The sequence below is a fragment of the Erigeron canadensis genome, chromosome 2, assembly GCF_010389155.1.
Source record: "Erigeron canadensis isolate Cc75 chromosome 2, C_canadensis_v1, whole genome shotgun sequence".
Taxonomy (NCBI): domain Eukaryota; kingdom Viridiplantae; phylum Streptophyta; class Magnoliopsida; order Asterales; family Asteraceae; genus Erigeron; species Erigeron canadensis.
The window spans coordinates 35880896-35908056 of record NC_057762.1 but is presented as its reverse complement, the minus strand read 5'-3'; the positions used below and the strand labels follow the sequence as shown (position 1 = coordinate 35908056).

Below are 27161 nucleotides of genomic sequence, written 5' to 3'. Positions count from 1 at the left end.
AAAAAACATAGAAAGAATCTAGAAAGATGCAAAATTTGTGGGGTCCAAAGAAAAAGTAGAAAGAAAGTGGCGTCCAAAAAGGAACGGAGAAGAGATTTTTTTTTGCAAGGAACGTCCCCGTGAGCAATGCAGCAGGCGTTCCCAGGGCGTTAAACGCGGACGTCCTTTCGGAAAGAAACGCTTCACTCCATAAAGGTTAATATTAAAACTGAGTAAGTAGATAATAATGTTAGTTTGACATTCGCTATTCTTTTGTATGGTCGCGTCTATATTTAAGGTCCATATGCAAAAATCCGACTAAAATCAAAATCACCATAGGACATGATTCCGTTATTTATCAGCCTTCTTTCCAACTAAATAACCTACTCATAAATAATTAGTCCGTTTGGCTCATTGTAAATATTTTACTTTGAATATTTAAAATTTTTAATATATCTATTTGTGTTACGTAAAGAAAATTATTTAAGGTTAAACTTAGAAAAGTTAGACTTTGAAAGTCAAAAGATGATAATTCTAGTGGAACATAGAAAGTAATTTAGAACATGTTTCATTCTAATCACTATCAATCGTATCAATATAGCAATTAATCAAACGCTGGCTAAATACTTTTTATTAACAATCCTTATACCTTTATTTTTATTTTTTATTTAGTAACGTGACTTTCGATTAGAAACAAACTATCTCGTCCTAAAATGATGAGGTACCTAATAGGCTAATATTAATATTAATATTATTATTATGGGGATATTTTAGCTATATGCCTATATTATCATTAAGTTTAACTGTTTGGACTTGGGCTCAATTTAGAAATAAGAACTAGCACCACTAAAAATAGTGATAAATCTTTGGCTGGGCCGTGGGCTTTATCGGCCCATACATGTTTATAGCGAATTTAGGGTTTGCACTTTGCTCTTACCATATAACGAGAGTCGCATCATCTTTCTTTAGTGAAAAAATCACCATTCAAAATAGTAGTTTTTTTCTTCTTATTTTGTTCTACTTTTTGTCAAAATAAATGAAGATTATATCTTCTAGTTGATTTCTGCATAACTTCTAAGAACTTCTTACTATTACTTTTTGTATGTTCAAATGCTAAAATCATTATTATTATTTCTAATGCTTATTTTTGTTATTTAAAGTATTGGAAAATTCCCGCGAGGTGACGATAAAATTCAATGGTCTGTCAATCCACTGATAAATTTATTTATTGATGTTAAACATTGAATCCCGACAGGTTCTGATCGCTTTATGTTTTATTATGATTTTAAAAAAATTAAATTGTAGCATTAAAAATGGGCTTATGATGAAACTCTATCTAACAAATGGGTAATTTGCGTCTGAATGCATTAATTTGCTTGATGTTAAACACCTTGGAGAACTGATGCCCCTTTCTTTATCATTTGTTTTAAACTAATTAAAAGTTGGAAACATGTTATTTTTGATATTCACCCCCCAGGCACCAAACCTTTAAACGTTGGAAACAAGCATGTTACTACTTTTTTTTTTTCCATGTAGATTTGGTAAACATTGTTGATCATTCTTCTTTCAATGACATAAATTCGTCAATCGTGTTTGTACTTGTATTGCTAGACAAAAAAAATTCACGGTCCAAGTTACATTTACTCATGCGTGCGTTTTTGACACTTGAACGCTCGGGGTACATGTTATGTATTGTGTTGATCACGTATTGAGAAAATATATCGTTTTTCAACTACCAAAGATTTCGTATTCTTATTGGGTTAGTAAACAAAATTTTAATAGTACTTTAAAATTATTATCGGGATACATAATCGATGCTCCTTGTCGATGGATTGAGGGATGACAATCAAACAATATATTCTTTGTTGGTTTGATTTGAAATAGGAAAAAAAAAATGACGACACTATTTTTTGTAGGCCAATATTATTTATCTATCCAAGTTGTTATTTGATATGCATAAATAAATCCTACTCATCATTTTGTCATCACTTTGTATAGTTATTAGTCACTATGGTATCTTAACTTTTTAATTAGCGACTTAGCAAACTTATAAAAAGAGATTTCATATATACATACATGATACATATGGGATAGGTGGAGGTTTTTTTCTTGGAGAGATCTCAGTTCCCTGAAAGGTGTTATCGAGGATCGTAAATCATAACTCGATCTCTTCATATTGTTCGACATTGTCATGACTCTAATGTTAACTATTAATTCAATGTTAAAATGCTAACTATTAATTCACAGTTAAAATAAAAAAAATCAGAAGTCTAAAGACATAACTATTGCACTTTTATCGTGAGATACCCTTGGTTGTTAATCACATACGGGTATAAGAGGTATTTGTGAGATCAAGTGGGGTAGTGCCGTAGTGGTGTTCCTCAGCCGCATGTTCCTGTGATGTCAAGAAAAACACAAATTACAGAATCTAGATTTTGATTTTTGATAAATCTTAGTCCATTAGCTGTAGCTGTAGCTTTTAGTTGGAGCTGTAAGCTGTCATTACCGAAAATATTAGTAGTGTGGTTGCAAATTTAGAAAATACTTAAATTACAATATTTTTTTTTTAGGATTATTAGAAAATTCTAGGTTAATTCTTAAGAGAATGTATATCATTTTTCATTATTTTTATGATTGAAACGTGTTTACGGTCCTGTGGTATCATACGATTTGCAAGATTGGTCCAAACTTACTTGAAAGAGGCAATTCTAGCGTAATAAACAATAATTGAGATTGTGTGGGAAATTGGTCTGAAGTTAACCTACCGGTTATTTTTTCCATTAATTAGGTCATGTGCTAAATATGTCTTTTAGGTCATGTGTTTAGCCTTTAGGTATGTGATGGGTAAATATTTCATCCAACTACCTTTCTCTTTTCTTTAATCGTATTATTCTTTTATACATACCATTTTCCTCATAATTAACATCAACAACAACAAAAATTATAATCATTAACATCATCCATCTGGCAATATCTATATCTAAGTTATATATATACTAGGAATTATGACTTCGGAATGTAACTAACTATGTCAAAATATTTATGTTATGTAACTAACTACAAAAACGTTTATGTAATGTAACAAACTACCTGTTTTCGTCTATAGTATGTATTGGATTACCGGTTGAACACGTAGCCGGTCACCATTATATCCTGTGAATGTAACTAACTATGCCAAAATGTTTATGTTATGTAACTAACTACAAAAACGTTTATGTAATGTAACAAACTATCTGCTTTCGTCTATAGTATGTAAATTACCGGTTATCATTGGAAAGTAACCGGTTGTGCTTATGGAGATAGTAGATTCCGATGACACCAGCAAATTCAGACGACACCAACAGATTCCGGCGACACCAACAGATGCCGGCCAGAAGTAGCAAAACGAATATCTATATTTATATCTATCCCTTTTTGTTTATATCTATTTTACTCTATATAATCTATATACTACAAAAATCTATATGCACAAAAATCAGGTGTAACACCCCAAATTTCGCAGTGCTATTATATTATTACTAAAAGTAATATATACCAAATGAATAAATGCTGAGTTATTTAAAAAGCCGCATAAATCAAATGTCGGGCCTAGTATTTTAAGCGACATTTACTAAAAGGCCTAAAAATGCAAGAAAGACATAAAGTTAGGGGGGGGGGGTAATATCATTGAATGATCACCATGATCATTTCAAAGTAAAATTGAGAGAGTAAGTCGGCAGAATAAAAGAAGAGTGGCGACGAGTCGGCCGGAAAGAAAACGAGGAATAGCGGGTTTCGGGTCAAACCAAATATGACAAATTATTCTTAACCGATTATAGGCTTTGATTATCATCTTTTTAAGGTAATATTGCTTAGTTTTTTAGTTTGATTAATAGTTATATAAAAATATATTAGGTTAAGAAAAGGTGGTTGTTGGGTCCATATTAATTTCTTAGTATCTGGGCTCAGCTATGAAGCATATATTAAGTTTTGGTAAGATTTGAATATAGTTTTTGGGTTACGTTATGTGACATAAAAAGTTTAAGAAAAATTATTATTATATAAGGTAATGATGAAATAATGATAAGGAAGTGAAAATAATTGGTCTGAAAAGTATTAGGTAAGAAAAAGTTAGAAAAAACAATATGTATAGATGTTGATGGGTTATATGAATTTGGTTAATAGGTAACCTAGGGATTTCGAGGAATACAAATCTATGTTGTCAAATTTGAAAGACTTGTGTGTGTTTGTTCGTGTGTGTGTGAGAAGGAGAGAGAAAGACGAGCTTATGAAATAATCTGTTGTATCTTTATTAGTAGGTGAAGAATAGAAAGATGAGACAAATGTGTATTTTGATTTTGTAACTTGTTGATGTTTTTAATTGGATCTGTGTTTTTGTTAAAATTGGATCTGGTTGAATAGCGAGTCATCAACGTCAAAATCTGCTGCTATACATACTATAGGCGAAAATAGGTAGTTTGTTACATTATTTAAGTGTTTTTGTAGTTAGTTACATAACATAAAAATTTTGGCATAGTTAGTTACATTTCCAGGTCATAATCCTAAGCACAACCGGTTACTTTCCAATGATAACCGGTAATTTACATACTATATACGAAAACAGGTAGTTTATTACATTACATAAACGTTTTTGTAGTTAGTTACATAACATAAATATTTTGGCATAATTAGTTACATTCCCAGGTCATAATCCCTATATACTATATAAAAGCTATAGATCTTCGGTAAAAATTAAAAAAAGAAGACATGTGAATTGATCAAACTATCCTTAATGAATTACACTATCAGTCTCTTATAATATAATATATATTACTACCTTTGTTGAATCAAACGTCTTTACATCAATTACCTACACCATTTAATGTAGCCACCGTCATCACGTTGTTATCACACCCCGTCATGCTGTCACATTGGCCGTACCGTGCTAGAATCTGTATGTAGATTTGTACAAAAACAAAAGTATATTAACTAATATAGATGGTGACAAAACAAATTGATAGACAAAAGTGTTTATAATGTAATCCATTTCAATTTATCACTTATTTCCTTTTATTTTTACTTTTTTTTCTCTATTATATCATACCGATCAGAAAGAAAAATTTATTTAAAAATGACGATGAGAATTACAAAAAGTTTTGTTTGAAGATTGGGGAAATTTCTTTTTGTTGTTTGATGATGACAACGACGATGATTATAAATACATAAATAGATAATAAAGAAAAAAATGTGAGTTATTTTGCAACAATGATATTTGTTTGTATGAAAAGATAATATTACCCATCAAGTGTCCGGTACATAGCTCACTACCAGAGCAAATTTAATGTAAGGTTAATATTCGATCAAGATTGCCATAAAATATCGCTTATTGCACCAGAATTGTAACTTATTCGCATGTTACTCTTTTTTATAGGCCTATCACTTGAGTAGGCAGATAGAGTAAATAGATGGTGGTTACTATTAGTTCATAAACAATAACAACTTAGCTGAAAAACATAAATCGACTGAAAATAAAAAATACCTCTGTAATTTACTTGATATTTTATCATCTGGAATGGAACTGTTAAATTCATAGGATCAATGAAGAGGAAGTAATTCCCTCATTAGGTTTAGTTAAACTACCATCATTATTATGTCTTCAAACACTGAGGTTTGTGCACAAATCCAACATAGAGCAAGTTCCTATCTTCAACATTCAAGTTGACATTCAACTTCGCTACCTTTTTTTTATATCATACATCAGTTCTGCAAAAAAAACAACATAACTAAATGTAAGATTGTGAAAAATTGAACTTTGGATCAACTTCTATAATTTCCAAATTTGAACCTTACATATAACTCTAGGATACTACCACGATTATAAATATCGGCCATCTCAACCATCTCAAGAGACGATTCAGACCAAATTGGACTAAAAGTAGGTCAATGGCTCATAATCAGGTAAAACTCGTCCGACTCAGTCAAAACTCCAGTCAATTGTGTTTTTGTCTAATAAACTTTTAAAATAATCTTAATTTGGTTTAAGTTTATGTTAATTGTCTGAACTTTGAAGTATTATAACTTCAAATATTAATACTTTTTTAGATAGAAAACTTAATTCGATTTCTCTCTGATTTTTCAAAAAATTCTAAAATTCCCTTCATCGTCGATCCGATCTCAAGTCACGAGTTTCCCAACCTTGGATACAACTGCAATATTAAATAAAAGTTCAAAATTGAATAGGTCACTTTTAAAATGTCTCAAATACTGCACTTTCTTTTTCATTCTCGTCATCGCTAAGGGCTACTATGAGACTACGACTTATTAATTGGTGTCAAATATCAGAATGTACATTAAACCAAGCCATGTATCTTTGCTTTTGTTTGGACTTACGATCGATTATGATGCATGTCAAGTAAATGTGATACAATTACAAGAGCTGTATCCAATGTCCGCACGTGGGGACAATTTCTAGTTTAATATTAAAACAGAATATGATTTTCAATTTTTTGGACTAGACGATGTTCAAAGGTACACTGTATGTTTGTATCTTCTCATTAATCAACAATGAAGTAAGAGTGGAGAGTGTGATGATATACCAGTTACCAACCCACACTAAGATACATTAATCCATTAATCCACACCACTATTTTTCTAGTTTAATATTCTTTACAAGGTTTCATGATACATTAATCCACACCACTATTTTCGAATTCCAAGAGCAACGGTTACATTGTGTAATGTCATACTCGGTTTCCCAAACCAAAAGCATCCAAACCGATCGGAAACCAAAGAGGTGACAGTGGTGTGTTTACTCGTTTTCGCCTAACTGAATGCTAACCGAGTTCCACACCTTTCCCTAAGGATGATTTAGTTAATTAAAGCAGTCACAATATTTATATTTTGAAACATCATATAAAATGGACAAACATGCATGATACGGAGTATATCACATATGCAAACCAAAATAGATTCCGTTACTTTTTGGGAGGCCTATGCCCCATAGAAACTGTCCTGACCCGTACGTCGTTACATAAAGTTAGAATTCTAGCTCTTTCAGAGTGATATCTCACAGATGGAACCATCCCGGAAGGAGGCCTTCTCTGCCTTCCACAAAAGCTGCGCAGGAAAGGCCCAAAGCCAATCCCAGGGAACAGTGAAGCTTCATAGGGTCGTTCAGTATTTATAGAGATCGGTTTGTATGTTAGACCTCTCGTTATCGAATCGCGACACGAAATTTCAAGCGAAATTCACCTTTTTATATAGATCATATATAATAAGTATTAGAGAAGTTTTTATATTTTTTAGAATGAAAAGAGTTCCTTTTTAAAGGGATTTATTGGATTAATATTTATTAAAGTTAATTACTTAAATGATACCTAACGTTTATTCGATATTGTTGGTTTCATACTTTACCTTTAGTTATTACGCGGATCATACCTAACGTTGTCAAAATCCCACTCGGACCATACTTGGACCCAAACGCCATTAGCTGATCGTCGAAACACCCTCACGTGACTTGCACACGAAGGGTAATAATGTAATTTCGTGTTTCTTAATTACGTACCTAATGTTTACTCGATATTGTTGGTTTCATATCTAACGTTTAGTTATTACTTTTTTTTTAAAGTGAATTTTGCTTGAATTCACGATTCGACAGCGTGAGGTCTAGAATACGTTGTCTTAACCGCATCCGCGTTAGAGAGCTGCTTCGAAGCAAAAATACCTATTTCAAATATCCGATGGGGGAAAACCCCCCTACTAGTTCGCCCGAAGACACGACGATTAATAGGGGTAAACCCTTCGGGCGGATTAGTAGGGGGTTTTCCCGAATTGGGTATTTGAAAGAGCCATTTATGCTTCGAAGAAGGTCTCTAGCGGGGATCCGGTTAACAAAAGTATATAAACTCCCGATGTTGAATCGTGACACGAAGTTTCAAACGAAATTTACTTTTTTTAAAAAAAAGTAATAACTAAATATTAGGTATGGAACCATATCGAGCAAACATTAGATACTATTTAAATAATTAAGAAACACGAAATTACATTTTAACCCATCACATGCATGTTAACGATGAGCTAACGATGTTTGGGTTCAAGTATGATTAGAGTAGAATTTTGACAATGTTAAATATTATCCGTGTAATAACTAAAGGTAAAATATGAAAGCAGCATAATATCGAACACATGTTACTTACCATTTTGCTTAAAACTATTTCAATCCTGTTGGTCGATTGCATTAATAGATTGTTTTGTTTTTTGTAACCCCCGACTGTTAACAAAATCTTCAGGTTCACATTGACCACAGTTTAATCACTCCCCGCTTAACCACAGTTCTCACCATCGTATGTCTTTGGTGACGGCAGTCAGGAACGTCGCCGAGCTTCACGGTTGTGGTCGGTAAGTAATTAACCAGTAACACAATCATTATTTGTCACAAATTATCTATAAACCTCATTACTGTAACACCCATAATTCCATAAAATGCTCCGTTCAACTTTGAGCTTTATAAATTACTGCAGCAATTCCAAATTAGGGTTTAGATACACCCAAAGATATACATTAGTTAATGCTAGATTGAAATGGGCTAAAGATAATTTACTAGATACAATAGTAACTGGTCAAACAAGCCTCAAATCAGCTTGGATTATCATGTCTATTATATCTGCTGACCCTAATGGTTGTGTCCCGGTGTACCTCCTTTCGGGTCGGCGAAGAGGTCAATTGGGTCTTCCCCAAAACCTTAAAGTTTCAACCTTTTTAAGAAAATACCCAAATATATTTGATGAGTTTTATGTTAAAGATAGTGGTGGTACTCTTGTTCCATGGTTTAGATTGACCCATGATGCTATGGCGTTGAATAGAGAAGCTGATGTTGTTTTTCGGGAAAATGAGAGGGATTTTTTTTATAGGGTTTGTAAGCTTCTTATGATGACAAAAGGTTTGATTCTTCCGCTATCGAGTATTGATCAGTTAAGATGGGATTTGGGTTTGCCTTATGATTATGTCGAGTCCTTTTTACCGAATTATCAAGATGTTTTGTCGTTAGTGAGAATTGATGATCAACGTGTTGGTTTAAAGCTTATTTCTTGGAGTGATGGGCTTGATGTTTCTTATTTGGAAAGGAGTGCGATTTTGCAAGGTAGGGATGAGGATGTTTTGGATGGTAGGTTGGGATTTCGTGTTGGATTTCCGAGAGGGTTTGGGTTAAAGAGGAAGTCTATAGAGTGGTTGGAGGAATGGCAGAGGCTTCCATATACCTCCCCATATAAGGATCCGAGTCATCTCGATTCACGAACGGATGTTTCTGAAAAGAGAATTGTGGGCGTGTTTCATGAGCTTTTGCACCTTACGGTGCAAAAGAAAACTGAGCGACATAATGTTAGTAATCTTAGAAAGCCATTGAATCTTCCCCAGAAGTTTACCAAGGTGTTTGAACGTCATCCAGGTATTTTCTACATTTCGAAGAAGAACAACACACAAACAGTTGTTTTGCGGGAAGCTTATGATGGTAACAGACTTCTTGATAGACACCCTATTTGTGACGTCAGGGATAAGTTTGCTTGTTTGATGAAGGAAGGGTTTCTGGATAGGAGCCGTGGGTTATATAAAAAACAGATTGCGGTAAATTCTGGTGAAAAAGATGATTTACATCATAATTCTAAGGCTGAATCATGTGAAAATGGAGTTGAAACTGAAGAGGAATTGGAGGATCATATGTTTTCAGAATGCGAATCTGATGAAACTTCTCATCTTTTCCGATTGTGTGAATAGTATAAGGTTCTTTAGCTTATACTGTAACTTCCAACTAATTTTCATATTTTCTTAGAAGATTAATGCTCCGTAAACTGACTAACATTTCCAATCATCTGTTTCCGAGGACTGACTAAAGGGTAAGAAGTAAGGTCAGTAGTTAACTTTAATCATTGTAATCATACCACCCTTATCGTTAGATAGAAGGGATCTTTTCATTCAGTGGCCTATGAAATCGGAGCATGATTTATCAAAACGAAAAGTCTATTCTTGAATATACTAGAATAATTATTTTTTTGCCTACACTCTCTTTTTCATTGGTCAGAACGTGATCATACCTGTATTCAATGTAAGTCCTCCACTGTCTTATAATTGGAAGTATAAATCAGTATGCCCTATTCAATTAGTAGGTAGACGGTGAAATTGTATAGGTTACAAGTGTAAAACAACAATCTACTATGACCCTTTATAGAAATGTATTATAGTAGATAGAAGGAAAGAAAGATAAATGAAAACCTAACTCTATGGACGAGGACGGGTGGCAGAGATCAAAGCTGCTCATATATGAGGAATCGATGAAGTATGCATGCAAAATCTCCTAACCCTTCTGAAGTTTACGGATTTGCAGGAGACATTTCAACAGTTGTCACTACAGGTAATCTTCGTCTTTTACATTTTGATCAAAAATCTTCTTAATTATCAAGTTGAAGAGAGGCATATATAGCTAATAAGAAAACAAGCCAAAATGATTGAAAGTCACCCAAATGACCAGTTTTGGCATGTATGAAAATGACCAGTTTTGCTGTTGCTGTACTCGTCCGTCCACCCATTTTTCACCTTTGATTCACATCTACAATGACTGCCTAAATGACTGAAAGTCGCTCAAAGTGTATTGTTATTGCCAAAATATTATCCTTCATTGTCTCAGCCTGTTTTGACATGTATAAAAATGACCAGTATGCTATTACCAAATTCGTACGGTCCACCCATTGTTACCTTTTGTTCACATCTTCAATGACGGCCTAAAGCATTTGGCAGAGTGAGTGAGTGACAATATCGCTCTATCACATCAAAACGGTTACCCAATATGTTGAACCCAGTTATATACAATTGCTTTGACTATGTTTTAAATGTTGTAAGCGTCCTCCAATTCGACGAAGTAAAGGAATGTTGTGGACCACAGTGAGTAGCATCAAGAAACAATGACAATGCAAAAAAGGTATCTGTCAATAAAGAAATGTTGTTATCTTAATGGTAAATAAAGAACTATTTGCTTGTGTAGATTCTTTAAATCCTATTGGTTTAAGATCTATCTTTGTCCAACTGCCTGGAATGAAACTTCTGTGTGTTTAGAGGATTCCAATATTATTTTACTTTGTTGTGCCGAAAGTATCTTCATGATATGGGTATACATTCCTGATCATTGGTTACATATATTGGGATTTTCTACTATCCTAGCAAGTATGCATATTTTAGTTCTTGCTTTCTGTTGCTTTGTATGCCTTGATCTAAATTTCTCATCTAGGTTTTCATCCTGTTTGCAAAAGTGAGATGATATCATTTGAACGCCTAGAAGAAATATGTTAGAGGTGGCAATTTTGACCAGTTAAATATGTGTGGGTCGTTTAGTTATGTTACTTATGTATCACCTATAACAGGTCAAACGTGTAAATTCAAAATTGAATTGGGTCAAATAGGTCGAAAAGCTTAGATTATTATTCAGATAATATATTTCTTGTAGAATGTAGACTTATATTATACACACAACTTGTCTATAATAAAATGGAAATTTTGGACCAAAAGTTTTTTTGGTCAACCCAACTTGTACAACTTTACCTCAGCACCTGATTTGACACGGACCTATTTTGAGTTACCTGCCCTGCTAGTTTTGATACCATTAGATAACCTACATTCGTGGCACTTGTTAATTTGTTATAAAATCTAATATATTCGGATATCATCTTTCAGGTATTGGGCACTGGCACTTCCACCTCCCAGCTTACGTCATTGTGACAGCTGCAACTATCTTTCTATACTACACTGGCCTCAACTTTATGGCAACTCCACCCCCGACATCCCTGAAGTCGATATATGGAGAGTTGGTTTTTCTATAATCCTAATGTCTAAGATTGTTTTACTGCTTAAAGTACAAAATAAAGAATTGTGGTGTAAGCTAGTGAAACCAAACCAAGTAATAAGTAGCCTGAGTTCAATTTTCTCAAATGAAGCTATTGTTTGGATCCAACACAAATGCTTTCATGGATCTACTCGAGAATTTTCCGCAAGTTTAGTATTTTATGGATAATCTTTGCAGATGAAAACAGCAAAATTCCTGTGTACCTTGGTCCGGCATTAGACGAAGATGGCTGACCCATCGAACCTTAGATCAATGAGCTAATGTCCAAAGATTGGAAATAACATTCACCTATCAGATATGCTGATTGTTTTTAGAAGTATTCAAATGCATAGCGGTATATTTTTACGTACATATTCATCATTCTAAGCATTTTAAGTTTTACAAGTCTTTTGTGATTGACCTTGTTATAAATTTGGTCTGATGACATCATTGAACAAATCACTGTGCATGTATAGAAAATTTTCTCTGCTACAAGATCTAGTAGACAGATATCAATTTGCTTTCATACTATTTTGATGTGTTCACTGGAAGGGGATTCCCTCAAGTTACTCTAATATGACTACGGTAATCTTGACCTTTAGATCAAAATTAAAGGCCAAGATTTAAAGATAATCTTTGAATCTTGACCCTTGATTTCATTAAAAGGTCAAGATTTCCCCAACTTGATTCAAGTTGGGGAATTAACTTGAGGGAATCCCCTCCCGTGTTCATTTGATGGTATCTAAGTAACCTGTTTGTGATGTGATACTTGTGAAATATTATTTTTTTTCCCCACTGTTTTTAGCATTGTATGTTGTTTGGGTCGTTATCTTATTTAATTTTTATGCCTTTGGGTTGTGTTACAAGGCAAGGGTTTGTAGGAAATGAGCAAACAAATTTGGTGTGCACAAATGTTTGATGTAAATAAATTATTTATTATTTTTGTATATGTTATGAATCTTGATCTTTGAATCAACCACAATGGTAATGATAAACTAAATGATGTAGCAATAAGATGGATATGGAGGCTGAATAGAGATTAGAGAAAAAGAAGAGACAAATATATTGTATGTGTAATCTATATCGATAGAACATGTTTCACCCTTATATAAATACATAAAGCTTAGGAAATAGCTAAGGATATAATAGTCATTACATAATATATATTTTGTATATAACACTCTCCCTCGTATATATATATATATATATATAACACTCTGGTGAGAACAATTTTAAAATAAGAACGGTGAGAACACCTTAAAAACATCATTTTGATGCATTAAAAGTCCACAAAACTAACATATTGCATAACTAATTATCATTATTTAAGTGTTTAACAACACATTCATCCGTCAAAATCGAAATAATTATGTTTTTTGTTTTGTGCATCCATCTTGGATGCATATTCATCAAAATGATGCATCCAACAAAAAACGTGATTTTTTCAATTTTGATGAATCAATGTGTTGTTAAACACTTAAATAATGATAATTAGTTATGCACTATGTCAGTTTTATGGACTTTTAATGCATCAAAATGATGATTTTAAGGTGTTCTCACCGTTCTTATTTTAAAACTGTTCTTATTTGATTGTCCCCCTATATATATATATATATATATATAGTACAGTTATTGTGAGAACCAAAAAAATGTCAAGAACTACGAGAACCAATTATAGCCATTAGATTAAATAAATCAAAGGTTAATGAAAGTCAATGGCATTCTTGTAAATAATATAACACATTTAAACGATAATTACATCTAAAAGGATACAATAGGAATTATGAAAATAAATCTGATATACACTATCAAAACAAAATATTAAAACATGAAAGATACGCACGATTTTTTGGAGAGAAAATGAAAGTTTTTGACTTTTGAATATTTATTAGAATCTAATTTTTTTTTTACCACTACATCACCAACGATTTTTTCTTTTTCAATTAGAAAGATTTATTATCATCTATAAAATTTACAATTTGATTAAAAATGATTTATTTATAAATAAAATGTGTATATTTTTACATTCTCACATGTGTACATTTCATGACCTGAATTTTAATTATTTAAACATGAACATTTATTTTTAAATAAAGTTCACAACTATATGCATACAAAAAAAAGACAATCATTATAAATTACGCTCATATGTTAACTATTAATGTTTTACTTCATGAAACGGTGCATAGGTGCATCGACATCATCGTGTGTGCATTGTATACACATGTGTGCATAGGTGCACGTAAATGTATATATTGTATGCATATGTGTGCAAAGGTGTGTTCATATGTGTACAAATAATCTTATGCACATGTGTGCATAGGTACGTTCATATGTGTACAAATAATCTATTGATGTCTTTATTTTTTCCATTCTATATAAAAATAGCAAAACAAACTTATTCATAGAAAGTTAAGATACACACATGAACACAAGATCGTTATACATAACAATGGGTGTTCATATGTGAACACAATATTATAAATTTATTATACATGTATACTGGATGGTCATATGTGAACACAATGTATTGTGTGACATGCAAAGGTAAATACAATATTTTTCATACACAACACACGATTCTCGAAGTTGCTTAATATGGTTCATTAGGAAGGAATCGATTTATTATTTTAGTATTTATAAATACTTGAAGAATAAAGGTAATTAACCTATTCACTGGTTCTATTATTGAGGGGAGGTAATTTTAATCACCTCTAACGACAAAACCATTCAGGTTGAATTTGATATAACATAAAAAGCGAATAGACCGAGTATATAATGTGTGAACAAGTTAAACAAAAACTACCATTTCTAAAAGTTAAAAATGATACGTACATAGTTGGATGGAAAATAGTGTTGTACGTAAACAAATTAAGTAATTTAAGATTATTTAGCCAATTAGCCTTTAACTATCGAATACAATTTATGTTTTCATATTGAGATTTGCAGAGATTTTTGAAAGTTGTCAATATTGTAAATAATTTATGAGTCATAATGAAACTCTTCGATCTCTCCAAAATAATTTGAAAAAAAATGAGCGTAAATAGAGTCCCATTTATTATGTTTAAATTTAATCTCCATAAGACACCAAGAATTGATTATGTAACTGCAAGAGAGATAATAGTGGGATTATTCATTTAAATTGTTAAATATTTATATTAGCTTTATTAAATTACAATATTATCCCCACAAATATTAATGAAATAAGAGTTCTCGTAGTTCTTGACAAATGATTGGTTCTCATTTTATCTTTTTACTATATATATATATATATCTTTATCTTATATAAAGCAGAAGTCCTTCCTAAAATTTCTCTAAAATTAATCTATGTGGCACAGTTAAAACTTTTTCATTCACTTATTTCCATTAAAAATAATAGATACATGACGTCATGCAATTATTAATATATTTTCCCAAATATTTCTCTTCCACTTGATCCGCTTGTCTCCTAAAAATAAGTTTCTCCAAATTTTTAAACAATCAATTTACGAATATGATCTTTTGTAATCAAAGGACGAGCAAGTATTGTTGTTAATCTTTTTCATATTCGTTGCTACCCTTTTCAGTTTTGGAAATCATATTTGTATTTCTGTTAACATTTATCATAGTATAATATCTATTTTTTTATTAATTCATTTTGGTATTTTCTTTGAACATTTAATTTTGTAGTTCTCTTTATTATGATTATTATTTGGATTGAAAGAACATGTAATATGAATCGGGTTTTTTTATTCATATTTTATGATATATATACACGTTTCCTTTAGGAAGCTTTCTTTAGTGTAACTTTGATTGTATCTTAAAGTTTTATTATGCTTTGGGTGTTTAAGATTGCACTTCTTTTTGTGATGGTTTTGTTATATGTGATATACACATCGACTTGACTCATTCCGTATGCGTTATATGATGTCGGGTTAATATTCATGCTTCTTTTAATCTCTATATGACACGGGTACCCTGAAGGATATGCGAACTCGTGTCATTAGAAGTTCACGTGTGGGTCAAACGGGAATCAAACTTAGAACCTTAAGGGGGTGTTTGGTATAATGGAATGAAAATTGTGAAAATGGAATGAGAAAGACTTCTCATGTTTGGTGACAATAGAGAATGGGAAAGAGAATCGAGAAGTGGGAATCGATTCCATTCCCTCAATTCTTTATAAAATGTAGAGAATGGAAATTTTTGTTGTTGTTGTTGGTTTTAGTGATGTTATAAGTATTAAATTTAATTATTATTTAAATTTTTTTATTTTTTATATATTTATTCTCTGCTTGTACCAAACGACAGAATCTATTCCCTTTCCAAATACTCATTCTCTTTCCCACTATATTCATTCTCTATTACATTTCCATTCCCTTTAATTAACTTCTACCAAACACCCCCTTAAGGTATTCTTTACCATTAGACTCATGCTTATCATGAATAAGTTGTAAACCAAAAATAATTGCACTAGCTATCGGAGCTGGGTAAGAATCCATCGTTAGATCATTTACATCACTATGGCAACAATATCTCAATTACAATATCCTTGCGACCATGCATATTATTTCCGGGTGAACAAAGAGTAATATTTTGTATGCATTATGGACTTCTTCATCGGTTCCAAAACTATTACCAACTTGATAATTATACACGACTTTTGCTTTTATTGGTTCCAAATTTTATCTTTATTGCCAAACTTAATGAAAATACTTGCCTTTCACTATTCATAATTACAAACACGGAATTATTACAGTTTTCTTTCTTTTGAAACGCGAGGGTATGTACCAATGCAATGCGGTGACGATGGGTGGTGTTAGTGTCAGTGGTGTAGTTATTAATGTAAAAGTAATTAATGTAAAAGAGGTGGTGTGGTTATTTTAAAGGTTAAAAAAATAGATTTCATTAAGAATAATATGGTATATTAAGTGAAAATATTTAAATTAGTGAATAAATGAGAGTGATTGTTTGAATAATAGAGTTGGAAGATAAGGACATTTTGTGTATATGTAGTGTGTGAGTTGAGAATGTTTTGAAAGTTAAAAGAACTTTTTTGTTTTTTAAAAATAGAGAATTAAAAAGGGATGGAAGGATAGTTTGTTTAATAAAAAAGTAAAGATAATAGTTTTTGATCAACTCTTTGTATCCATACCCTCGAATATATTATCATAAGTATATTTCGACATTTTTATCTCGAGTCTTTTTTTGGCGGTGACATTGTAACCGGAATAATCAACAAGACTTTACGTCCGCTTCGATTCGTTAGAATAGAAACCCACATCTCTTAGATTTTCTAGTGCGTCAAACTAGCTCTTAATATCACTTGGTAAGCTTTTATGGTGTGCTATCATAATGATCGCTTATTAGGCAATCAGCTATATTGTCTATATTGTCGTGTTTTCACATGTAACAGTTGTATCACAATTCATATAACTATAAATGAATTATCATAACACTGCTCGGGTGCTTAAGCTAGTATATATATATATATATATATATAGGGACAATCAAATAAGAACAGTCTTAAAATAAGAACGGTGAGAACACTTAAAAAACATTATTTTGATACATTAAAAGTCCATAAAATAACATAGTGCTTAACTAATTATCATTATTTAAGTGTATAACAACACATTGGCCTGTTAAAATCAAGAAAATCATGTTTTTTGTTTTGTGCATCCATCTTGGATGCATATTCTTCAAAATGATGCATCAACAAAAAAACGTGATTTTTTCGATTTTGACGGATCAATGTGTTGTTAAACACTTAAATAATGATAATTAGTTATGCACTATGTTAGTTATATGAAGTTTTAATGCATCAAAATGATGTTTTTTAAGTGTTTTCACCGTTACTGAAGTGTTATATTGTCTCATTAAAAACCTTATTAAGAAAACTCAGTGATAAAACTTAGTTAAGGGAAAAAAAGTGCAACATGTATAATGCTCCCCCTGAGTTCAACAAGCTTCTTGCAATCCACGAAGCCTGATCTTGTATGACAATGGACAAATGCTTGAAACTGCTCATAGCTAATAGCTAACCAGGTTCTAACTTGACCTGATATGTTGTATATTTATTTTTCTTTTCTTTTGAAGATCATATGTTGAGAGAAATCTTGATGAGATAGACTTTGTAGCTTTCTCTGATATCAGTTGTGGAGGCAGCAACGTTGTCTTCATAAATGATAGTTGGGGTCTTCTCGATTGATTCTGGTTTTGATTGTTGATTTCAACTAAATTGTTATACCGTTTTATAACGTGAATTCTGAAAAGCAATGTCGAATCTCGTGTTGTTTATGGCAGAGTAGCCCACTTCGATATTTTATTCAATCATATAATTATTTACTCATTTTACAACTACGTGAAGGGCTTTAACTTCGTATGCCCACCGAAACATTTGATTAGGATGCATCACTATCTGCGGTAATTTTCCATCGAAAGATCATGTTGATCGCCACAATAGAAAATGTGCAATTTTCCCAAATTGCGTAGCTCCACATCTATTGTGAATAAACAAACCAAGGTAAAATCGCCAAACATGTTGAACAAGTAAAGGGGTACTTTGAGATTGTGTATTAAAGAAGTACTTGGTAGTTACTTTAAATTGTGCATTCGTGGAGATAGTGTTTGAATTCATTTGAATCAAAAATTATAATTCAACGATCCTAGAAAAACTAATAACTTCAAAAAAATTTCAATCAAATCCATTTATAAAAGATTTCAGGTTGTATAATAAGGCTACAAAAGAACTTTAACATCATCTAATATAAATACTTTCTTGAGGCTCTTCTTATTACAAACACTACATATTTAATCTCAAAAGAAACTAAACATCTGCTGTTTTAGATAGCACAAAAAAAGCAACAAAGTAAAAGAAGTAAGCAATCCCAATAACCCGATAAGTAACAAAGGATGTTTAAGAAAATATTTGCCGTCAACTAACCGGGTGCGTGTTTGTAAGTGGCGGAATCCAGAAATTTTTGGTTTATTATCACCCGTTATAAGAATATCCCAATGATTTATGTTTTCAAAGCATGTATTGTGTGTATCCAGGTATTTAGAGCACATAATATAAACCTCTCCGGTTACAAGAAGCAAATATTTATTTAGTTTTAGAAAGTTTAAATTAGTCAATACTCATTAAATGTTATGAACATACCTAAAGATACCCAAAGAGTTGTTTAAGTTGATATAACTCATTAATATTACGAACTTCGTATGCATGTGAGGTGGATGGACTACTTTAAGCAAAGCTAATACTCGTAACAATTATGGTTAGCCCTTGCTCCAAAAAACTGCGATGTGGTCACTGTCGGTTGTTTCCCAAAGCTTACAACAAGCTATTGAAAAAACATGACTTTTGGGGTAGGATTTTACAAACACATCAAATAATCCTCCAAAACAACTGGCAAAACAAATTATGATCATTTATATGATCCCGTATCTCTACGGTTTCATCCAATTTCATTTTCTCAATCAATACTTCATATTCGAGATCTTTGGGGCATAACTTTTCGAGGACTTTAAAATTATGTGTATGATACACATGAACAGGATAAGGGTATATATAATGAGTACCAGAGTAGAAAAATAATTGATATTTCGAGTAACGTAACTGTCACTGTCACTGTCACTCATTGGTTAAAATTTAGTAGCGTGTATTTTGAATACAAAAAAAACTCATATCTTCTCCAGGGACACATTCTCCAGACTCGTACAAATCAAGTGACATTTCTTGTGATCAGACTACAACGTTGTCACCAAAATAAGACTTCACATAATCTCTTATTTCAGGATTTGATCTCCATTCTAATTTGATCTCCATTCTAACCATACGGGAAGAGACATTGAAAGTGACAAAGGTTGATGCTCACACGATCACCCACAATGGCGTCTATGTAATTAGGTAGGTTATCTACTCCAGACGTTGCATATATATATTATAGTTCCTGTCTTTGATAATATATGACCATAAGACTTTTTTTGTATTATAGTTGATCAAGTAAAATTTACCGTGTGGAACAACAACTATCATAAGTGCATGTCACAAAATAAAATAAAAAAACTAAATACAATAATACAAAAATATTCTTGTGACCGTATTTATTTTATTTTCTTTTATTTCGTGACAACGCATTTATGATAGTAGTTGCTCCAGATGGTAAATTTCACTTCATCAACAATAATACAAGAAATTTCTTATGGTCATATATCATCGAAGACAGAAACTATAATGAAATATATGCAGTGCCCAGAGTAGATGGTCTATATAGACGCCATAGGGGTATAAGGAGGCCTTCACTTAAATGGCCATAACTTGAGCTATCAGGCTCCGTTTTCAACGGGGGACCAGTCAAAACGACCGTTGGAGCGAGGAGCATCAAGCTGCGACGCTGGGAGCCTCTAGCGATGATAGTAAACAAAAGTAAACACAAAAACACCGGTTCTTTTACACCACCGAGCAGTTTATTTATTTTTAGTTACGTGTATCATAGTAACATCGGTGGAAAAAAAGTATGGTTGAACCGAAGAGCAACCCATGTCTAAAAGAAGAATTACAAAAACAGACTAAAGGGTTGCAACACGAGGACTTCCTAGAGGGTCACCCATTCTAGGACTACTCTCGCCCAAGCGCGGTTAACTACTGAGTTTTGATTGGATCCGGTGCATTAGCACTGGTATGATCGCAACCGAAATATATCCTCCCTTTTATTCTTTTATCCTCCCTTTCGGACACGCTGCACCGGTTTGAACCGAAAATGGTCTTGGCTAACTGGCTCTTGTAGATGGTTCTCATGTCAGGCTATAGAAAGATTAATCATTTTCCATACAATATATAACAAAATAGTATAGTATAGTATAGTATATATATAATATAATATATACGAGTACTGCTTACGAGACCAGTTTTTGAAGGTAGTAGGGAATAAGGATGAGATATGTGCTCTTAAAGACAAACACTGTGTTCTTAAGTTTTTCTTAGGGGAGAAAAGAAAAGATTCCAAATGATTTTTGTATAAGTTGAGTTCTTGAGTTTTTTTCAATGATGGAAAGGAAATGAAGTGATATAATTTGAAAAGATTATTTAGTTATTTTTGTTTTAAAAATATTCCTTCCATTTTTAGGATGATTTGGAAGGATTGTATCTCTTCTCTCCTCATCTTATCATTTCAATTCTTTTCTTTTAAAATATAACTCCATCCTCATCTTATCATTTCAATTCTTTTTTTTTTTTAAATATAACTCAAGAACATAGTGAAAAAGATGAAAGAATATATGGATAATGTATGGTAAAGTGGTGTGGTAAATTGGAAACAAGTGATTTAAATTGAACACCTATATGATTTTGCTTTCAAGGTAAGTTGTACTACTCAATTTAAGTATATGTAACAGGTAAAAGGGGACAATTTATAATTGTAATGTGAGACAACTCACAATTGTGCTATAATAATATTAATAATAATAATAATACAATTTACTATTATTATATAGGGAAAAAGAAATATAAGGTTGTCCGGCACCTTAACTTAGGTGTGGAACTCCACACATACAAATTTTTTAATATTTCTTGATTAATGAATAAATGATTGGGCCCCCATGAATTTTATGGATTAAAAAAACAATATGTGAGTGTTCCACACCTAGCTTAGGTACCTAACAGCCTTATATTCTCATCCCCCTATTATATACATAGATTTTAAAGAACGATTATAACATACATTTAAAGAAAATAGATACTAACCATGAAACTAAAAGAAATCTTTTGTGTCAATGCAATAAGTTAGTTTTGAGTTTAAATGGAGAAAAAGGTTCGGAAATTTAATGAAATAAAAAAGAACTTAAATAATCAAAAATAATGGAAAGAGAAACATATTGAAAAGAAGAGAATCACAAATCGAATAAAAAGATCGAGAGAGATGGAACATGATTAGGGTTATAGGAATAACTGAGAATTGAGAATAGGTAGAAACTTGTTTTCTCGGGTCGGGTTTTTAAGTCCGAGTGTTTTGTTTTAATTTTAGTGGTAAAAAATTATGGAGATGACACCTAGGATTTAAGCCTATGTGGCAATGTCATAATATAGTTTTAAATTGAGGAGGCTGTAGAATCGTCCGGTTAACTACTGTTTTAATAATTATATATATATATATAATATAATATAAATACCTAATATATTTAAAACTGTTACTCTATAATTATATTACATTTTTAGTTATAGTTTATAATTTAAAACATATAAATTTATTTATTCTAATTTATAAGAATTGGCTAAATTAATTAGTAGATAACTATATATAGTCCGGTTTCAAATACACGTGAAGTTTATCGATATTACAAATGAATGGAAATCTATATTACTTAACAAAACATACCAAAGAATAATTAAATTAAAATTTATTGAATACTTTAAAATTATAGCTGACAATATATGAGTGATTGTAACATATAGAGACGGTCAGGATTGCGATGACAACTTGAGAAGTATATTGTGTGAGAGATTAATGAGGGCAACTATTTATATTAAACCTACAAATGACTTTCTTGATTTGCAGCGATCAAGCAACGAATGGAGAATGATGTGAAAGAAATGGATGATTGCCCGTTTTGTGAAATCAAAAATCCAGGAACTTGACTATATAGGAGGTTAGACCATCAAGACTTTATATTGCACTCGATCCTCACATTTTGAATTCTTCAAACTCATGAACTCTACTTTAATTTTGGACTAAGAATGTGGCCAACAGATAAAATGCTGGATGCGGACCAAGTACTGGAGTAGACAGATCAAGGACGACAACTACAGATCTAGCTAGTTATCTGCAAAGTAATATATCATACTTCATTCATAGCCTTTTGAGTAATCAATTGAACTCTAGATTCTACTTTTCCATATGTTGAAATTAAATAGAAGTTACAAACTAATACACGTTGCATAATATCTGGTTAGAAAAATAAAATATATTGTATAAAGCTATGCTCACAAAGATTAATGAGTGCGCCATTAGTTAGGCCCATATCCATTTGGAAAAAAATCTTCTTCCACTTTTTCCACCAAAATGAAATGTGATTGTCGAGTGTGGACGTTTTGGATAAAATCCTTTAGATGCAACAAGTTCACATCCTTTCCTTTCCTTTGACATTACAAAATTAGTGTTTGTATATGAAAAACGTCTCAAACTATATATCGAGATTTTTACTTAATTGAATGACGTTTTTATAAAGTAATGAAGATCAAAGTTAACGTCCCCAGCAAAAAGTTTGCTTTCTGAGTAAAATTTAGCTCCTTTTTTTTTTTTTCTTCTTTCAAAGATATTAATACTAGTTCGTATCCTAAAAAAAGTAATAACCAAAGAAATATCATATTCAGGAAGTTAATAACATAAAGTTAATACAATATGTCAAAAAGTCCAAAGCCGTCTATATCAATCCAGCATGCATATGTCGACATTGGCCGATAGCAGCCTTTAAGCCATTTGCCCATTTTCACTCATGTTGGCGTAATTAATATTCAACTTGTTATATGTATATCCATAAGATTTTACAAGATAGTAAGGCGCTCTCGTTACTTTGGTATAGAAATAGAAAGAAGAATAAATGCATCAGTTGGTCGGATTAGTGCAGTTTTAATATAATGTAATTGTTGTATATACGATGTAATAGTTGTATCACCGGTTTTGGTGGATACTTGTGAATGGCTAGAAGAATAAAAATAATTGTTCTAACTTACATTATATATTTAGTCTAGAAGAATATATCATTACTTACATTAACTCTAACTTAAGGGGCTGTTTGGGATTTAATTAATTGTTCTAAACATTGCTTGCTTTATGAAACAACTAGCTAGTGCCCAACTTATTTTACCTATTTTAATATTACCAAGTGCTCAAATACACCGTAGCAGATACTCGTATTATATCATTTGGAACTTGTTATCTGTATAATGCTTTTAAATAACTAAAGATAGGGTTAATACGATATGAAGATAGTAAAAAAATTGTAAATCTTTAATGATAGTAAAAAAACTGCAAATGTTAATTTATTAATATATTCATTTTGTAAATGTAGCACACAATACAATATCATTTTACTTTTGTTTTTATGTATTCTTACTTCAAATATATCAATATCTGCACTATCATTGTTGACTGATGACTTGACCCTTATTAAAAACTTTAATCCAAAGTTCCAAACTAAATATGTTTGAATGATTGATGATTATTTTTCCCCCAAATTTACTAAAAACCTAAATATACAGTAAAAGGTGAAATTTTTTGCTAACCTCCTTTATCGATTTAAGATTGACATTATTGGCAACTTAACATCTTACATATTCTCACACTCTCTTATACATACATAACATCCCAATATCGTCGACAATATCATAATTAAGACGAACGGATTAATAAAAAGAAAAGAAAAGAAAAAAGCTCGGGTTTCATAAATTTACAAGACAAGCCAAGAACTATAATAATAATAATAGACAAATTAATGAAGACCTCTAGAGCCTGGAATGTCGATCCACGAGAGTTGAATCTCGACCTCGCCACACTCGACATTTTGCAACCTAAGAACCATGTTTTGGACAACTTTTCCCTCTAGCCATATTACGTGGCTTTCTTCGGCCAAACAGTTGGTCCTTGTTGGTTTGACGTTTGTGATGATTGTGTTGTTTGGCAGACTCCCTAAACGCATCCGAATAGCTTCCAAGAATGGCTGGATATCAAATGAAGCTTCTCCCATCTTGTCATCCGGACTAAACGTGTCATGGTCGTATACTTCCTGTCATATTTGCAAATTGGTCAAATTATGAGGATTACTTTTGATGATTTTCTAGGAACGTGCCAACAAAACACTAGTCAGATTAATTATACGCGTAACATGTTATTATAGTCATGGTACAATCCTAAAATTTGACAAAACATAAAAAACCAAAAAGTACTACTCGTATTTGGTTTCTAGCTAACGCCATGTAGAGTACGCACTCTTGATACGACTGAATGGCCACTGAAAACTGACAACATATAATGTATAAAATTCAATGCATAATTCTTGTGTATTATGAGATTTTTAAATTATTTACAAAGATATATAAATTTGGTTTTCATTCGAATATATCAAGTTTGAAAAACGTTTAAACATGTTGAGCACTATCTATGAACATAATCAAAGATTTCCACTCAAACGATGCAAATACGGCTGGCCCAATATATAATTATTAGGTCACTATTTCATTGAAATATTTCGTATACATCCCACCTAATTATTAAAACATATATCATGCATGTGTGTATATATATCTTTGATTATTTTTAATTAATTACTAAAGACAATAAAATTATCGTACTCTTATTATATTCATTTAATTTAATACTTTGAAAAAGTAATTATGTAAATTGTACATTAATTTTTTCATGTCACATAAAACCAAAGCAAAACTCATAAAATGGAGTAATAATCCGTAATTCATAAAAAACTTACAAGTTTAACCGGTAGAGCTTCTAAGACAGAAAGAGTCAAATCTTCATCCCACACAGGATTGACGTTGTTTTTCACCACTCTAGTCTTCAATTTCTTCATAGAAACCAAAATAATATAAATCAGCTTTACATATTTCATTTTTTCAACAATATAGCTCATTTACTATTATTATTTTTATAGGAGTAATTTAATTATAAGCTTCGAGTAACCTATTAAATGACCACATGGATTTTTATATCCTAGCTTGTAAAATATCTACAAGTGTGCACGACAATATTTTACAATTATTCATAGTTTTATGTGTTACATATATCTATTTATATTTATTTATTAATTTATAATTAAGCAAAGCTAGGAAAAGTCAATATAAGGATGTCCGATATCTAAGCTTAGATATGAAACTTTTTATTAAAAAAACAATATGTAATCAGTGTCGTTCCATCCCTAAGATTAGATACCTTAATAGCCTTATATTTTCATCCCTAAAGTAAAAGTAATGTCAACTTGGCTGATGCGACCAAATAAAGTCTACATTAAATTATATAATACTGTATTATATTATGAAGTAACGCCGTGATGGGCGGCTCGATCAGTCAACAGTAGGTGACCGTGATCATTAACCCCCACTAACGGCATAACCATTGATCACAATATTCTCATAAAGAACTTTGAAGTTATATAGGTAGATCATCTAATTAAAAAATCTATCAACAAGAAACCTTATAATATAAAATGCTAAGATACATAAGATTTGCAGTTGTCATCACGCCTAGTTCTTGTTGTATAATGTTTTTCTTTTAGTAAAACATATATTGATCTCTCGATCGATCCATTAAAGATCTGTAAAACATCGACGTACGTGATAAAGATCGATTATAAATTTTGTATCTATATATTTATTTCTAGGTGCGCTATAATATATAAGTAAATAACAAATTTTCTTTTTTTTTTGCTAACTATAGCTTTAAGCAATTCGACAGATGTAAAGTCCAAAGTCATGAAGTTCTAACTAAGTCGTTACAGTAAAATATTATATGTGGAAAGGGTAAAAGATGTATTTCTAGAGGCCAAACTGACTCAGAACAAACATGTGAGAGGTAAATCGAGCCAACTGAACAGTAAAAATATACTAATAGAAAATTAAATGAACATAAGTTGGAAATGAAGAAGGGTACATATATTTTAGTACCTGTTTGCCCATACGGATAATAACATAAGGATCACTCGTATTGACATCTCGTACCGCAAGGTTTACGCCTCTATGGATTCGAACTCTTAGCAAACCCAACAAGTGTTCCATTTCTTCAAATTAATTACTTTTATTAAGTTATAAACAAATTTATTATGAGTAGACTAGATAATGATGATGATGAATAAGATGAGAAAGAGAGAGAATAAAATTGTAGAGAATTTGATTGTGATATAATATGTAGATGTGAGGGTTATATAGAGAAATAAAATATGACGAAGTCTGGTTGGTTCGGTCCGTGTGTGTAGTTTGGTTTGTAGGACTTAGCTACTTGATAATTAGTCTTAAACATAGTAATAGTAATTAATTAATATATTTATGATATTATTTTAATTAAAGTTTGTTACAACTTGATCACATTTTGACTTTTCCAAATATGTTTAGTTCCTAATGTATATGTGGTAAGATACGCATTAGTTAGAGAAAAATATTTTAACCAAAATTGCTAGGAATTAAGGAGTTTAGTATTGCTTTCAAAAATGGGGTGGTTGGTTTAAAAAAATATAGTTTAACTTTAAATAAATGACTAATTAGTTTTGTAACATTTGTTTATATCCCATGATTTTAAACAAATAATATATTTATTATTTATTTTAAACAACCAGCTTCTTTTAAAAGACAAAAATTATA

General features: G+C 31.5%; 2 protein-coding genes, 2 non-coding genes and 1 pseudogene across 5 annotated transcripts; 3 read left to right on the top strand and 2 right to left on the bottom strand.

Annotated features, from left to right (window-relative positions):
* The first annotated feature begins 1154 nt into the window (after nt 1-1154).
* On the top strand, nt 1155-1245 carry LOC122590366. The gene has a single exon (XR_006322502.1). It is a non-coding gene; the product is annotated as a small nucleolar RNA snoR14 (small nucleolar RNA).
* Nucleotides 1246-1291: 46 nt separating this feature from the next.
* Nucleotides 1292-1390, top strand: LOC122590362. Its single transcript, XR_006322498.1, has one exon. It is a non-coding gene; the product is annotated as a small nucleolar RNA Z101 (small nucleolar RNA).
* A 6802-nt stretch (nt 1391-8192) lies between these two features.
* Nucleotides 8193-12316, top strand: LOC122589909 (protein WHAT'S THIS FACTOR 9, mitochondrial). 2 transcript variants are annotated; one of them, XM_043762239.1, is made up of 3 exons: nt 8193-10363; nt 10849-10927; nt 11677-12316. In XM_043762239.1, the coding sequence occupies exon 1, from the start codon at nt 8440-8442 to the stop codon at nt 9727-9729; it is 1290 nt and encodes a 429-aa protein (XP_043618174.1). In that variant the 5' UTR covers nt 8193-8439; the 3' UTR covers nt 9730-10363; nt 10849-10927; nt 11677-12316. The 2 variants fall into 2 exon arrangements, with proteins under 2 accessions (XP_043618174.1, XP_043618175.1); XM_043762240.1 differs by lacking the exon at nt 10849-10927.
* An 8060-nt stretch (nt 12317-20376) lies between these two features.
* Nucleotides 20377-20495, bottom strand: LOC122590323 (annotated as a pseudogene).
* Nucleotides 20496-24087: 3592 nt separating this feature from the next.
* On the bottom strand, nt 24088-26706 carry LOC122589636 (protein C2-DOMAIN ABA-RELATED 4-like). The gene is made up of 3 exons (XM_043761950.1): nt 26472-26706; nt 25283-25375; nt 24088-24583 (listed from the first exon to the last, which is right to left on the bottom strand). The coding sequence occupies exons 1-3, from the start codon at nt 26580-26582 to the stop codon at nt 24290-24292; spliced, it is 498 nt and encodes a 165-aa protein (XP_043617885.1). The 5' UTR covers nt 26583-26706; the 3' UTR covers nt 24088-24289.
* Between the last annotated feature and the right edge of the window lie 455 nt (nt 26707-27161).